The following is a 13,986-nucleotide window of genomic DNA, read 5'->3' on the forward strand; positions in this document are numbered from 1 at the left end:
AGCGCTTGCCTAGCATATGTGAGGCACTGGGTTCAATTCTCAGCACCACATATAAATAAATGAATGAAATAAAGGTCCATCAACAACTAAAAAAAAAAATTTTTTTTTTTTTAAAGTCACTTCTCTACCCACCCCCACTCCCTCAAAGCATGGTGCATGCTAAGCACATACCCTGCCACTAAGCTACACCTCCAGCCAAAATTTATTCATTTATTCATTCACTCATTTATTTTGGTGCCAGGGATTAAAACCAGAGGTGCTTAACCACTAATCCAAATCTCCAGCCCTTTTTATTTTTTGTTTTGAGATATGAGTCCTACTAAGTTACTTAGGCTCTCCCTAAGTTGCTGAGACTGGTCTTGAACTTGCAGTCCTCCTGGGTTTTTTCATTTGTTTGTTTGTTTGGTATTAGAGATTGAGCCCAGGGCGTTTAACCAGTGAGCCACGTTTAGCAGACCTTTTTATATTTTTATTTGGAAACAGGGTCTCACTAAGTTGCTTAAAGCCTTGCTAAGTACAGAGATTTGAACTTGTGTTCCTCCTGCCTCAGCCTCCCAAGCCGCTGGGATTGTGGGTGTGTATCCGGCAAGATTCCTTACTCTTATCACATCAACTCCTGGTTTGGACTTTATTTCCTCATCTGAATAAGGAGATGAGCTCCCTCACTTGGAGGGCAAAGTAGGGATTCAGGGACACCAAAAGGATATCAGAGCAGCACGGTAGGAGGCAGGACTGAGTAAGTGCTTTCTTGGGACACTTTCAGCCTCCCATGTCTGCTGATCCTAACTCTCCCCCTACCCCCAGTGCTTGACTGCAGCCCCATCCTGTCCTCCTTCCAAGTGATCCTGCTGGAGCATATCATCATGTGCCGGCTCGTCACAGGCCACAAGGCTACTGCACTGCAGGAGGTAGGGCTGGGGGGACTACATGTGTGCACCCACGCATACACATACATGCACTCATGGGTTGGGAAGACCACAGAGAAGCTGGTCAGAGTTTGTCAGGTCTCAGGAGACTGTAAATTTTCCAAATGTGTATTAGCAGGACATCCTATTGTATCATCTCAGTGTCACTCAGCAGTTTGTGTTCCTGCGCACACACTTATCTAGAGAACTGATATGAAAACCACTGGTCCTTCTCCGCATAACTTGCACACCCATAAAATGTTGCTCACAGTGTACAGGAATTTGGGCTCCCAGTGATGATGCTTACAACCCCTCCTGCTCCAGGGTTCATAACCCTCAATTCCCACCTTCCTAAGAAGGTGGGCAAAGGTGCTTTACAGGCAAGACATATGTTGAAACAGGCAAAGAAGATGGGTCACAAATGAGGGTCACCACACACAGAGGTCAGAACCACACTTCATCCTTGTGGCAGGCACATCCTCTGGGACTCTGTACCCAGTTCTGGAAGGCAAGATGTCATCTTGAGGGTCATTTTCCAGTGCTGCTCAGAAGCAAGGTCCCAGGTTATGGACCTTTAACCCTAAGTATGCTCCCTCCCTGCAGATCTCCCAGGTCTGCCAGCTATGCCAGCAGTCTCCCCGGCTCTTCTCCAACCATGCAGCACAGCTACACACACTGCTGGTAAGTACCCTCCAGGATGTTGAACAATGCCCCAGCATCACCCTGACAGGATCTTGATCATTTCCAGTAAAGTGCCCCATGACACCACCCCAGGCAAGTTCCAGAATATTCTCAGTGAATGACACCTTACATAACACCCCAGGCAGTATCTGGAAAGTTCCTAGTGAGCTTTGTTCTACAGAGCATCTCACTGAGTTCATAGTTGCCTGAGGTCTCATGAGACATGCAATAGCCAAGTGCCTTACCTTTTTGCTTCTTTGTCAGGGTAGAGCTCAAACATAGCTGGTTCATTCCAGTCACAGTAGCCTGGGTGCAGCCAATGGGGGCCCCCGAGGGACCACCCCATCACACCACCTCCTTCTTCTAGGGCCTGTACTGCGTCTCTGTCAACTGTATGGACAACGCAGAAGCACAGTTCACCACTGCCCTGCGGGTAAGGGCCTACCTCCTCCCTCCTCAGGGTGGGCAACGTTTCCACATGAGAAGTTGGGAGTAAGCCGGGCACAGTGGCACATGCCTGTAATCCCAACAAGTCAGGAGACTGAGGCAGGAGGTGCAAGTTCAAAACCAGCCTCAGCAGATTAGTGAGGCCCTGAGCAACCCAGTGAGACCCTGTCTGTAAATAAAATATAAAAAAGGGCTGTGGATGTGGCTCAGTGGTTAAGATTCCTGGGTTCAATCCCCAGTACCAAAAAAAAAAAAAGATTGTTGGCAGTCATCTGTCATGCCTGAATTGGTCAGCCATGCAAAACTGTGGTCTGCAAGTGCAACTCCACAGCAGTGGGTCTGATGTGGGCTGTGATGTTGACACACTGTTCATCTGAATAAGGAATAGCCATGGAGTGAGGGACCCTGGCCAGCCTGAGCTAACCAGAGGACAGACATGAGGGAGAGGCACAGTGGGTCAGCGACAGCTTCTTCAACCACTTTAATACCTGATGGGAACCTTTTAGGACACCCTCCAAACTGGGTTGGCTTATGTTACAGTTGGAGTCACCCTGGGCTCTGGGGTTCCCTAGAGCCACCCGTGTTGAATGGTGAATTGCTGGGACACAAAGCCAGGTCTGCCCTGACTTCACACCAGCCCTGACCCATGTGCTCAAGAGCAGAAGAGAACTCCTAGTTGTGCAGATCAGGGAGGAGGCTCCCTGTGGAAGTATTGATACACCCAGGCTCTTGGCCTCAGACTGAAATCCTGCCAGACTGTTCACAGAGTGACCTGGCTCAGGTCCCTTCTCTGCCCACCTTGCCCCAGAACCAGACAAGGGTGTCCTGTGCTTGACCCTCAATGTCCTCACAGGAAAGGAAGGAGGCTATAGACACCATCCTCCCAGGGAGGCCCTTAGTAAAGATGTTAAGGATCAAAGGCTGCTCTGCCACTCAATTGAGATCAATAGGAGAATAGTCCTGACTGTTGGACAGTGGGCTCCCTTCTGCGGTACTCCATGTTACCACCCCTGCCACTGGCCTTAGAACCACACAGGAGCTCTGACATGTGCATACCATGCCTGGGTGCCAAGAACCAATTTGGTGGCAGTTCCTTGGTTTCTAGCCGTCACTCTCTGGCAATGGTCTGCTCCTGCTGCCCACTGCAGCAATGCTTGGACGACCACAACCAACTACCTTGTGGCCCTGTGACAGTTTTCCCACTACTACCCCAATTTCACTTCCTGCAGGTGGCTGCTGCGGCTGCTTCAGTTCATCATCAAAGTTCCCAAAGCTATATACCTTAGAGAGTCCTTCCTCTCTCTAGGGAGCAGTGCTTCCTGGTGCCTCACAGGAAGCGATACAGTTAGGACAAAAACAAATCCTCCGTCCCTAAACGTGGGTTTTTTCTGTTTCTATTTAAGATGTCAATGGACCTTTATTTATGTTTATGTGGTGCTGAGAATTGAACCCAGTGCCTCGCTCATGCTAGGAAAGCACTGTACCACTGAACCACAGCCCCAGCCCTATATATGTGTTGTTCCTATGGTCCCATGACAAATACCCCTAGCATTGCTGCATCTCAGCACGTCCTCATTGGTTCAGAAGACTCTGGACCTCCTTAGTCTGCCAGAACCTTGTAGGCAGGCTATACGACCTGGGCTCCCTCTTGCCTGGAGGCACTGACCCAGCCCTACTGGAAGCCAGGTTCTGGGCAGTGTTTGAGCTGTTTAGATTGGTCCCCAAGAAGAGGTAGGGACCACTATCTATCCACCCTCAACTATCAGTACCTTCTCTGGCCTCTGACACAGCTTCACTCACCTTCCAGCCCTTCTGGGCCAATAGCTCCCCCGAGTGAAGAGCAGTCTCCCCAGGACCAGCTAGTGCCTCTGTCAGCATGCACTGAGAGCATCCTAGAGGTCACCAGCCGTGGTGTGGAGGGAGAGGCCACCTGAGTCTTGGTCCTGAGAGACAAACAGAAGATACACCAAATTGCAGCATGTTCTGAGAGGGATGCGGGTGGCTGGTTTTTCTTTTTGTAAATGTCCCATAAGGTGGATAAGGGTTTTATAATAAAAAGAGTTAGTGACTGTGCTGTTCGTAGATATAGGAAGTGAGTGGATCATGTCTGAAGGTGGGGGAAGGGGGACAGTGAAGTTTCCAGAGTAGCCATGGTTTCCAAAAGCTGTGGAAGTTTTGGGTGACTATGACCCCAAGTGGACCCCAGTATGACAAGATGACATATGATGTGGCTCCCTAATGTTCCTATTCCAGCTCACCAACCACCAGGAGCTGTGGGCCTTCATTGTGACCAACCTGGCGAGTGTGTATATACGGGAAGGAAATAGACACCAAGAGGTAGTAGGTGACATGCTTCATGTTTGGTATCCTTTCTCTCAATTCTCTTATTTGGGGTCTGGGGGTTATTCTTGGCACTAGCAGATTTCAGTAAACCCCAAGGTGTTTACCTTTTGGCAAGGGGGTGATCCCATCTTGACAGGCACACAAGTTGGGCCAGTGACTGTGACTGGCGGAGGCCAGGCTTGGGACAAAAGCATTTCCACAGTTACGTAACACCTCTCTTATTGAAAATGAGCCATGTTTTATTGATTCCCATAAGAAAAAAATCCAATGTCTCAGCCCAAGCTGTCTGCTTTGGAATTTCAGGCAGGCCTTAGGGCCCTGTCCTGATCAACTGCATCTAGGGCAGTAATCTATGCTCTGCCTATAGGTTGTTGCCATGCCCCAGTGTTGGCTGATCGAGTCCTTACAGGTCACTGGCTATGCAGTTGGGTGGAGGTGCCCAGGGCAATCCTCATAGGCCCAGTGCCCTCACATAGGCTTCCCAGCCAATGTTTACACAAGTTAGATTCCTTCCACCATCCCCCCTTAACACTAAAATATCACACCCCTTGACCTTGGATCTTCCATAGTCATTCCTAGGGTCCTGCCTCCAGAGTGTCCCAGGTTCTCTCCACTCCCACAGCCTTTGTTCTAGTTCAGGCTTGTCTGCAAAAAGAGCTGACCTCCAAGATTCCAGGTGGTTTATTAATCTACAGGGAGCAGAAAACCCAGCCACCGTAGCAGTCAGGAAACATCTGGTAGGGTTGTCTAAGGGCCAGACATGGGCTTGGAGTATGACAGAGAAGCCCCTGCTCACCTTTTTTCTGCCCTACCTGGTGTCTGCCACTTGGCAGGGGGCTGACCCTGGTGCAGCCTCAGCCCACTGCTGTCGTGTCTCCCAGTCAATTCTCAAAGGTGACACCCTCCCCCACTCCCTGCAAGCTGTTGAAGGGAAAGCCAAGCTGAAGGGTATGGGATTCGGACCATGAGAGCAGTGCCCTCAGATTGAGTCTAGCAGCCATAGTCATGCCAGTAGCACATTGAGGGTCCAGCTTTCTCACATATAAAAATGCAGTAAGATCCTAACTAGTGTTTTCTGTCTATAGCTGTACAGTTTGTTGGAGAGGATAAATCCAGACCACAGCTTTCCTGTCAGGTGAGTTGCAGGTGCCCCTTCACAGATTTTTTAGGCCTTCTGCATTTTGGGATGATATGAGCTGATGTGGGGCCCTAGAATGTCCCATGCATTCTGGCTCCCCCGTGCATCCCATCCTTCTAGATGGTCTGCAGTGGCGGCGGGCTCTTAGAGATCCCACACACATGTACTCCCCTTTGGTAAATCTGTTCTTTCTCAGAAACCACCTGTGGGTGACACTGTATTCTCTCCACAGCTCACACTGCCTCCGAGCAGCAGCTTTCTATGTGCGTGGGCTCTTCTCCTTCTTCCAGGGTCGCTACAATGAAGCCAAGTGAGTACAGGGCAGAGTTTGGTGGATGGACTATGTCCTCAATTTTTCCCTCTCCATCCCACAGCCTTGACCCAGACCCTCACTAGACCCAGTGCCCTCTCTAGGCTGCCACTGCCTCTTCGTTAAAAGATGTCCCCACAGGCTGTCAGCATCCATGTTCCCCTTGTTTAGACGATTTCTTCGAGAAACTCTGAAAATGTCTAACGCAGAGGACCTGAATCGACTCACGGCCTGCTCCCTTGTGCTCCTGGGCCACATCTTCTATGTGCTGGGGAACCACAGGGTGAGTGCCTGGCTTGGACCTAGGGTTGGGGCTTGGACAGCATGGGGAAGCACCACCATGTAGCACAGCGCTCCTGTCCTGTGACCTGTTGGACTGCGTCAGACCACCACCGCTCCATGAAGCTACGTGGAGCTGGCTACTAGACCTGTGAGACTGCCCTGAGCTGTGGTGGAGAGTAGCAGGTTCCCTCTCCTGCTTGTTGATGCCTGAGGATTGAACAGGCCTAAGGCCAAAGAGGTGCCTTCTCTAGGCCAGCCTCCCATGGATTCTGTCTGCCCGGCACATACTGTCCCCTGGGGCACAAGTGAACCTGAGGCTGTATAATTCCCAAGCTAGCTGGTCTTTGATGAGATTCCTGCATGTGAACATCACCTACTATCACCCATGTGACCTCATAAGACTTAACTTTTTTTTTTTTTTTTTTTTTTAGTTGTTGATGGACCTTTATTTTATTTGTTTATATGCAGCGCTTAGAGTCCAGTCCAGTGACTCACACATGCGAGACAAGGGCTCTACCACTGAACCACAACCCCAACCCCAGACTTTTAACTTTTTAAAGATATTTTCCCATGTTATAAAATATGCTCACTGGACCCAGTGATGCCTGCCTATAAACCCAGCGACTCAGAGGCTGAGGCAGGAGGATCACAAGTTCAAAGCCAGCCTCAGCAACTTAGCGAGGCCTTCAGCAACTTAGCAAGACCCTGTCTCAAAATTTTAAAACGGGCTGGGGATGGTGGTTAACTTGGCAGTTAATCATCCCTAGGTTCAATCCTTAGTATTAAAAAAAAACAAGATATAGGGCCACCCCAAGCCAGTATTGGGAGCCTTGCCCAGGAGATCTGAGGGAGGCCTGTCCCTTCTGCTGTCAGACAGAGGACCCAAGGGTCCATAAAAAGCCCAGCCTGGTGCCCATTCACTCACCGGTACCCCAGGCCTAGGGGAGAGCAGAGCAGCTTTTCTTGCCATCACTGTTGAGTTTGGGGGAGTTTAGCCAATTTTTTTTTTTTTTTTAGTTGTTGCTGGACCTTTATTTTTATTTATTTATATGCAGTGCTGAGAATCAAACCCAATGCCTCACACATGCTAGGCAAGTGCTCTACCACTGAGCTACAACTCCAGTCTTCTAAATTTTTTAAAAATATTTTTTTAGTTTTAGATGAACACAATATCTTTATTTTATTCTTTTTTTTTTTTTTTTTTTTTTTTAATGTGGTACTGAGGTAGGCAAGTGCTCTACCGCTATAACCCCAGCCCCTTAGCTAAATTTTTAAAACCTTTCAGGTTCACCTGAAATTCACGTTCAAGGTATACGCTGTGACAGTGTGGAGTTTTTAGGCTTTTTTGTCCCTGCATATGCTGGGCGTCGTGGCACACGCCTATAGTCCCAGCAACTTGGGAGACCCAGGCAAGTGGATCACAAGTTTGAGACCAGCCTTGGCAACTTAGCAAGGCCCTAGCAACTTAGTGAGACCCTGTCTCAAAGTTTAAAAAAATAAAAAGGACGGGGGAATGTGGCTCAGTGGTTAAATACCTGTGTGTTAAATCCCTGGTCACCCAAAAAAAGAATGTCCCAACCTAAGTATAATCGTATGGAAGCTGGGTATTGGGGACTGAGATTGGACTTTTGGTTTGGTTTTTATTATTATTATTTATTTGTTGTTTTTAGATATACATGACAGTAGAGTGTATTTTGACATACATACATGGAGTATAACATATTCTAATTAGGATCCCATTCTTGTCATTGTACATGATGTGACATTTCACTGGTGGTATATTCATATATGAACATAGGAAAGTTATGTCCAATTCATTCTGTCTTTCCTATTCTCATGCCCCCTGCCTTGCCTTCGTTCCCCTTTGTCTAATCCACTGAACTTCTATTCTTCCCTTATTCTGTTCCCCGCTTATTGGGATTGGGTTTGATGCTTTGTATGTCTCAGCCATTTGACAAGTATTCCCTGGGCTGCTGGTAACTGTTGCACAGAGAGTTCTCCCAGCCTCACCCTGAACCCAATGGCCAGGCCATCAGCATTCACAGTCCTTGTCTAGTCACCATGTAGACTGTACAGTGCAGGCCTATCCAGTGCTTTCAGACCCTTGTCACAGGGACAGGGACAGGTGATTATGGCCACTGATGGAGTTCACAGGGCTCCTCCAGCCTCATTATGGAGATATTGGAGCTCCATGGCGGGGCAGCACCAGGCTGGTGCACCAAGAATCTTGAGTCAGAAGTCTCACACATCCTGGCACCCACACAGCCCCGCATGTCTGCAGCAGCTTCCCTAAAAGCCAGGCTCCTGTGTCAAAAACAGACTTTCTCCTTGCCTTCTTGGTCCATCCAACTGTCAGTGCCACTGGAGCAGACCCTTTGGGCAAGCTGTTGGCTGCTCTTCCCAGGTCCAGGCATACCTGAATGACTGTCCCTTTAAAATCAGTTCTTATTGTGGATTCAGAGCTGACTGGTTTCAATACCTTTTTCTCCATTGGAAAGAAAGGCACACAGAGTAGCCCACTGTTGACCATGCATGTATGAGGAAGTGCATACACAGCCAGGAGCAAGGACAGTGTTATTTCTAAAATAGACAAGGAGTACTTCAGAGAGGGTCATTTTAGCTGGGCTCAGAGTTTGCCAGGATAGGAGTAGGAGTTTGCCAGGCAGCAGCATGAGCACAAATAGGGCAGGGTTCAGTAGGTGGGGCCTAGCTGTCCCTGCCACCAGCTCCTCAGTCCCCCCTCAGCTGCTCTTCATTGACAGGAGAGTAATAACATGGTGGTGCCCGCCATGCAGCTGGCCAGCAAGATCCCGGACATGTCGGTGCAGCTGTGGTCATCGGCCCTGCTGAGAGGTGAGTGCAGCAGCCTCTCCTCCTCAGCCCTGGTCTGGCTCTCCCTGGAGATGAGGGCTGCTGATTAAGCCCTACTCATCTTCTGCTCAGACCATGGTCCCAGATCTAGTATGAGTAAGGGACACTTCTCCAGGGGACCCTGGAGGGCAGTGTATGTACACTGGTACAGTTTGAGGCATCAGCTCAAGGCAGGGTCTTGTTCAGTCTCCCCAGGACTCATGAGACTGGAACATGGTCTCTGGGTGACTCATCAGGGATGTGAGCCCTGGCCCTCTTGGTCTTGGCTTCTTCCCCTCTGAATGCAAACAGTTGTCATCCCTGTCAGGCAGGACCAGTCCTGGGTGCAGGACAGGTGCTTAGCAGGTATCGGTCAGTGTGCCTGCAGCACCCTACTTAGATATATGAGGAAACAGATTCAGAAACTCACAAGGGTCCTGGGGAGGATGCTCAGGCAGGTGTTGGGTCGTGTGCGAGCTTGCTGGGCCTCGGTTGAGCATCAGGTGTCCTCTAGCAGGCTTTCATGTGCCCAAGGGCTGGCAAGTAGCTGGCCATCCAAACTTTACCACCTATCCAGCCCTGTCTACCTTATGAGGGAGGCTGGCACATGGGCTTTGTCATCCCTGGTATAGTGTTAGGATCTCTTATGACATGTGTCCCACCCTCAGACCTGAACAAGGCCTGCGGGAACGCCATGGATGCCCATGAAGCTGCCCAGATGCATCAGAACTTCTCGCAGCAGCTGCTTCAAGACCACATCGAGGCCTGCAGCCTCCCCGAGCACAACCTCATCACGGTGCGGACACAAGGGAGGGCTGAAGGTGGAGGGCCCCTCGGGCAGGCTCACCCACCTGGGGGAGGAAAGGGCATGTGTGGCTGTGTTTCCTTTCACCTGTCTTAACAAGCTCTAACTCAGTCAGCAGGCGCCTCTGATGAGGGAGACTGCCATGGGCACCCACTCCCCAGGGAGTGATGCAGGGAGCCCACAGACTCGGGTGTGGAGGACAGGGTTCCTGGCTAGGTGACCAGCTCTAGGGAACTGCGTTCCAGGCTCTCCCTGGGAAGATCCTGTGGCGCCTCACCCACCTGTGTCCTCTCCTTCCTACAGTGGACAGATGGCCCACCCCCCGTGCAGTTCCAAGCTCAGAATGGACCCAACACCAGCCTGGCCAGCCTCCTGTGAGGCCCCTGGAGGGGACTTCCCAGCTCCTTGGGCCTCTGCGGGGCCCTGTGTCCCCGACTTCCACCCAGATGGCACTTGAGCTCTCCTGGAGGCATGCTCACTTGGGCGTCCCAGGTTTCTTCCCCAACTGTCTCTAGAGCTTCCTAGTCCGGGGGAGTGTGTGGGCCAGTTCCTGCCCTCCTAAGAGAGGTAGCTGGCAAGCCCTGCCTTGTGCCAGGAGCCCCTGGTGCTAAGGCTCACAGGTGGGATGTTGAAGCTGACTTTCTAGAGCCATCCTTTAAAGTGGACTTCAACTACCAGGCCTGCTTCCACATCTGAGTCAACACCTGCTGGAGAGTGGTTGGGGAGTGGGGCACAGACCCCAGCCAGCTCCTGATCCTGTATGCCAGGATGGGCAGTGCCTCGGGGTCATCGCCTTGATGCCGGGCAGGGGCTGAAGTGTGTCGTCTGCTCTCAAAGCACCTTCCAGAGCCAGAGGCAAGACACCAGTTTCTGGCCCAAATTCAGAGGGAAGAAGCAATGGCCCACATATGGGACAAAGCACAAATCCCAGTGCTTCTCCCAGTTTGCCTTTCTCTCCAGCACCCTTCGCTCTGATAGCTGGGGCCTGTAGTCAGGGGCCCTCAGGGATCTGGGAACTCAGCTTCCAAACGTCTGCACCTTGAATGGAGTCACCCCCACACTTTGTGGTGTGTGCTCATAAGTGTGTGTGTGTGTGTGTGCGTGTGTGTGTGTGTGTGTGTGTGAGATTCTCAAAGCTGAGACCCCTGCATTTCCCCTGTTACGTTGCTGTGGAGAAGCAGTAAGCAGGGGAGAGCAACGCCTTGCCCAAATTTGGGACCACCTCTTCAACCCAACTCAGGTGTGGGGCAGAAGTTCCCCCTCACATGGGTCAAAGAGGTCTTCTTCCTGGCAGCTCTGTGGCCTTTTCCGCAGATGACTTTGTGGGCAGGAGCTCAGCTTCGTGACCCCCGACCCCTGCTGAATCTCTGGAGGATGATATTGAAGCCTCTTCCTGAGCTGAACCCCAGAGAGGTGCTGCCAAACCCAGACAGCAGTGCTTGGGTTTATGCTCTCTTCTTGGATAATCAGGGAGGTGCCCCAGTGTTGGTGGCACTGGGAACGGTGGTAGCAGGCATGAAGATAACTGTCCCCTCCAGCTTTCAGCCCCTGGGAGTATCTCCCTGCCATGGGATGTTTGAACAGCCTTGCCCAATAGGGTAGGTGGGCTTCCAGGTCTCATCACCCTTGCTCCATGAAAACTGCTTACAGCATCAGTGTCTGACTGAAGGGACATGAGATTGTTCAGGGTTCTGAGGCCTGGGAGTGCCTTGGCCACAGGCAGGTCGTCAACAGCCCATCACTTGCTGGGCTACCACCCACAGCCAGGCTGCTATCTAGGTCAGAGACAAAGCTGATAAGAGAGCAACAGGACTGGTGGGAGATGTCCTGAGAGGACCTACCATCCCCGTGTTACCAGGAAGAGCCTTGTGGTGCCCAGCGATGCCAGCAGAAGAAGGTATGGCACTGGCCAACAAGATGTTCCTGTCTTGTCTTCCTTCCAAGCTGTGGCCTCTGTTCAGCTCCACCGTGATGGATCCCCCTGCAAGCAACCCCCAGCTCCTCCTCTGAGATGGAAATGGAACTCTCCCGTCTCCATGACCTCCTCCTCCTGCCTTGGACCCCACACTGTCCCCCTCTCCAGACCTGCGTTCACTGTAATCAACGTTGTACATCATGTTTGTCTCTGCCTATTTATTTAAGTCTGTTTTTGCTTCTAGGGCATTTTGTATGTAGAGCAGTTGGAATGAGAACCTCAAAACTTAACATCTGGCCTGATGTTAAAGAGCTTTTAGTGACTACCCTGTTATGTATGTGTATGTAAAGTTAAGGATAAGGTCTTAAGTTTACAATTAAAAACTTCAGTACTCGATATTTGATATCCACTCAAGCGTTACGGAAGCCACAATGTATGTGCGTGCTTGGGCATGTGAGCACATGCACATGCAACACAAGTATGTGCAAACTTTGAACCTAACCTTCACAGCAGCACCTTCCTTCACATAAAGCTTTTGATAAGTACCTTCCTTTGAGTCAAAAGTCAGTTCCTATTTTATTCATAAGAATGGAAGGCAGCTGGGCATGGTGACACATGGAGTCACATAATCCTAGTGACTCAAGAGGCTGAGGCAGGAGGATTACAAGTTTGAGGCCAGCCTCAGCAACTTAATAAGACCTGTCTCAGAAAAGGCTGGGGATGTAGCTTAGTGGGCAAGCACGCTTGGTTTCAACCTGCAGTACCAAAAACAAGAATGGAGCAGGCAGCAGCCCTCAAGATGTGGCCTTCAGTGTCCTATGGCTGAGTATACAGAAAATATAGAAACTCCAGATGGAGCAAAGGTATAGCAGATTCTGTTAGCAGGTAGTCTGCTGAAAGCTGGTTAGATCACCGCCCACCCTGCAGGTCTGTCGACAGGGAGTAGAGCCCACATGTTCCCTCCCAGATACGCAGCTGTCACCTGCTGGTAAGGTGAGAGTCGTCTTGGGATCTGCACTCAACCCTGCTTATCGAGAACACAGGCAGGGAAGTCGGAAATGCTGTCCACTGTGATGGATGAATTTCTTGGTTACATCATCTCTTTTGCTAAGGTTTTGTAATAAGTATGTTGGGCATAATGTCTTAATGGGTTTGTAATCTTAGGGTTTTAGCAGCCCATAACTTTTCAGCTGGTGCTTTTAATCAGGAATTTTAAAAATTGTAAATACAAAACATTGTTTAAAAGAAATAACCACAGAACATAGCTTCCTGTAGATTTCTTTTCCTATATATTCAAAGTAAAACGATTTACAGGAGCCAACACTTGTCGTGTCTCTGTCTATCAGCCCCTCCCTGTGCCTTGCCAGCCATGGGCTGCCGCCCTCACTCCATGGCCAGCTGGGCCCCTGTGTGTGACAGGTTGTAGGGTCTTAAAGTACAAGAATGCATAGTCGAATCCAGTTCTTGAAGGGAACTTGAGTCTTTGTCCCCCTTTATTGATAATGTTCCTCTGGTCCAGTCCCACCTGGAAGGGAGGGAATGCCTGCCACACCACTGCACAAGGCCCCTTTCCCTCCCTCTGATCTCTGTCCTGTCGTTCCCCACCCTGCAGATCTGCTCATGCTCTGCTCTCCATTCTTAGAAAGTGTGGGCCAGCTTCCCTGTGCCTGTGGTGGCTTTGATTCTGTTTGTCTATGGAGGTGAAATTCACATAATGTGAACTTGACCAGTTTCATTACAGCCCTTTGTTTTTTGTTTTGCAGTACTGGGGATAAAACCCAGGTGCACTTTACCCCTAAGCTACATCCCCAGCCCTTTTTAAATTTTTTTTTACTATGAGGCAGGGTCTTGTCAAATTGTCCAGGTTGGCCTTGAACTTGCGATCCTCCTGCCTCAGCTCCTGAGTTGCTTTGATTACGGGCATGTGCCACCACATCCAGCATAGTTGTTTTGTCTTTTGTTTGGAGTTTTATGTTTTTTGGGCACTGAGGACTGAACCCAGGTGTGCTTAAACCAGTGAGCCATATCTATCTTTTTATTTTTACTTTTTACTTTTGAGACAGGGCCTCACTAATTTGCTGAGGCTGTGAACCTGAACCCAAAATTGTTCTGCCTCCTGAGTGCTAAGATTACAGGGTGTGCACCACCTTGCCCAGCTCCTTTTTTTTTTTTTTTTTTTTTTTTTTTTTTTTTTTTTTTTTTTTTTTTTGTACCAGGGGTTGAACTCAGGGGAACTCAGTCATTGAGCCACATCCCCAGGGCTATTTTGTGTTTTATTGAGACAGGGTCTCACTGAGTTGCTTAGCACCT

The 13,986-nt window shown here is 49.9% G+C and overlaps 1 protein-coding gene across 3 annotated transcripts in view; it reads left to right on the plus strand.

Annotated features, from left to right (window-relative positions):
* Nucleotides 1-13,660, plus strand: part of MAU2 (MAU2 sister chromatid cohesion factor) — a 33,885-nt gene extending 20,225 nt beyond the window's left edge. Inside the window, exons 10-19 of one of the 3 annotated variants that reach the window (XM_079116746.1) lie at nucleotides 805-908; nucleotides 1,509-1,586; nucleotides 1,954-2,019; nucleotides 4,287-4,373; nucleotides 5,462-5,511; nucleotides 5,747-5,824; nucleotides 5,996-6,107; nucleotides 8,869-8,959; nucleotides 9,625-9,752; nucleotides 10,072-13,660. In XM_079116746.1, the coding sequence (XP_078972872.1) occupies nucleotides 805-908; nucleotides 1,509-1,586; nucleotides 1,954-2,019; nucleotides 4,287-4,373; nucleotides 5,462-5,511; nucleotides 5,747-5,824; nucleotides 5,996-6,107; nucleotides 8,869-8,959; nucleotides 9,625-9,752; nucleotides 10,072-10,218 (941 nt within the window). In that variant the 3' untranslated portion in view covers nucleotides 10,219-13,660. Of the gene's footprint in view, nucleotides 1-804; nucleotides 909-1,508; nucleotides 1,587-1,953; nucleotides 2,020-4,286; nucleotides 4,374-5,461; nucleotides 5,512-5,746; nucleotides 5,825-5,995; nucleotides 6,108-8,868; nucleotides 8,960-9,624; nucleotides 9,753-10,064 lie in introns of all 3 variants that reach the window. The other 2 variants (XM_079116745.1, XM_079116744.1) reach the window with 2 other exon arrangements.
* Nucleotides 13,661-13,986: the final 326 nt, after the last annotated feature.

This window comes from Sciurus vulgaris (assembly GCF_902686455.1).
Source record: "Sciurus vulgaris genome assembly, chromosome: 16".
NCBI lineage: Eukaryota > Metazoa > Chordata > Mammalia > Rodentia > Sciuridae > Sciurus > Sciurus vulgaris.